General features: G+C 48.1%; 1 protein-coding gene across 1 annotated transcript in view; it reads right to left on the bottom strand.

Moving 5' to 3' along the window:
- arhgap23a (Rho GTPase activating protein 23a) overlaps positions 1-2096 on the bottom strand; it is a 66699-nt gene extending 64603 nt beyond the window's left edge. Inside the window, exon 1 of the mRNA XM_081711610.1 lies at positions 1787-2096. Within this exon, the coding sequence (XP_081567736.1) occupies positions 1787-1795 (9 nt within the window). The 5' untranslated portion in view covers positions 1796-2096. The remainder of the gene's footprint in view (positions 1-1786) is intronic.

The raw sequence follows: 2096 nt of genomic DNA on the forward strand, positions 1-2096 counted from the left end.
CTTTTTCACAGTAGTAGGGTGACGGATGGATGAATGTAGAAGAGGGCAGACGTTGCTATAAGAGGAGGGGAGAGGAGGTCCAAACGGTGGTGAGAACTGCCCTGTCAAGGTCATGATGGCCATGATGGCCTCAGGACCAGACGTTAAGTATGGATGATGGTCAGCTTGTCCTGACCTTTTAATCTCTGAGGGATGTGGATCACCTCGGCAACAACATCACCTCAGCAACCACATCACCTTAGCAAACACATCACCTCAGCAACAGCAAGCACCTCAGCAACATCACCTCAGCAACCACATCATCTTAGCAACAACAATCACGTCAGCAATAACCACCTCAGCAACCAGCAATCTCTTCAGCAACAACATCACCTCAGTAACAACATCACCTCAGCAACATCACCTTAGCAACAACATCACCTCAGCAACAACATCACCTCAGCAATGCAGAGTGACCTGGATACGCCAGCGTTCAGCCACACTTAATAGAAAAAGAATCACTTCCCATGCGGGGAATGTACGAGGCGATCGCTAGCTTAGCTCAGCACTGGTCAGTGTCATGATCACGTTTCTCCTGCTCCTACACGGCTCAAATACATCCATCAAAGTCCAGCTGGGCAACACATATGATCACTGGACAGATTAGTCAGGATGAAGACTGTAGGTGTTTAGTCACTACTGCAGGTTTTATACTGTGTGCTTATAGAAATAACAGCTTGTGGAAGAAAGTATTGCAGCTCTCTATAAATCAGTCAGCTAATTCTCGAGACACCAGTGAAGGCTAGTCTTTGAATTAATCAATAAATTGTTCATGATTTGGCTGTTTTTCAAAATCCATACTTGCATTCCCACAGTAAAGCACGCTTGATGATCGGAATGCCACGTGTTACTCCAAATCTTGAGCTTGAAAATGCACTTTGTGTTCATGGTCTTGTCTTCCTGGTATTCCAAAGACAATGTTCATGTCAATAGGTAAGTGCATAGGATTTAGGAATGCATTTTGAAAACCCCGTCTTAGAGGTGCTGCAGCTCTGCTAGGAACAGTGTGGCCTGGTCTGTTATGCTCCATGCCTGACCAGTGCCTACAACACCTCATCACCCTGGAGGTAGGAGGCAGACTACAGGAGAAGGGTAAGAAGAAGTCTCCTGCACAACACAGCGCAGTAAATCGCAGCAAAGCCACCCAACCAACAACGGGGGAAGGCGTTAAAGAAAGTGTGATCCCAGCATATCGCGTCGCAGTGTGTGTGTAAAGATCCCTGCTGTGCACCAGTGTGTTGGCGGTCCCTGCTCCTTGGTATCTGGGCCGCGGGGTTTAGCCGCACGCCTGCACAGCATGTACTCCGCTACGCCACATTGAACTGTCAGGAAAAGGCGGCAAATTCTAAACACCATGGTCAATCAAGCAATCTTTTCTAAAGAAATGCCACCACGTGTGTTATCTTAAAAAGAGCAGTGAGCCTCTGTCTCTGCTACCGCACCCCTCACGGTCTGGGTTCTTACTGCCATGACATCACCACCACAGTGGAATCACGATAGACACACACTATAAATCACCTAAACATGTCGTGATCTGTTTCTGACATGTGTACACACTCACACACACACACACACACACACTCACACACACACACATTCACACACTCACACAGTGTGTGTGTGTGTGTGTGTACGGGTGTTAATGTGGTGTTTGTGTGTTATTGTGTGTGGATGTGTGTGATGTGTGTGATGTGTGTTTCTTTACAGTCATGAATGGATGTGTGTGACGTGTGTTTTCTACCCTCACCTGTTCCATGCTTTAGCAGTCTTGTCTCCGGATCTGCCGCATGGCCCAGATTTCCCGGTGTTTCAGCTTCCTTGCACAAAAATTCCCAACGCAGTATTCCTAAATCCAAAATCCACAGCAGGGAATCCCCAGATGTCCTCAGGCAGGGGAGGTTGTGTTCCAGAGACACATCTCTCTTTCACCCTGTCAGTGTGCTCTTCAATTACTCCACTCGCCCCTGGTCTTCACGCTCCATCGCTCTCTCTCTCTCTCTCTCTCCTCTCCTCTCCTCTCCTCTCCTCCTCTCGCAGCGTGGATAGAGGACCCCTCG

This window comes from Electrophorus electricus, chromosome 3, assembly GCF_041902795.1.
Source record: "Electrophorus electricus isolate QZ-2024a chromosome 3, ASM4190279v1, whole genome shotgun sequence".
NCBI lineage: Eukaryota > Metazoa > Chordata > Actinopteri > Gymnotiformes > Gymnotidae > Electrophorus > Electrophorus electricus.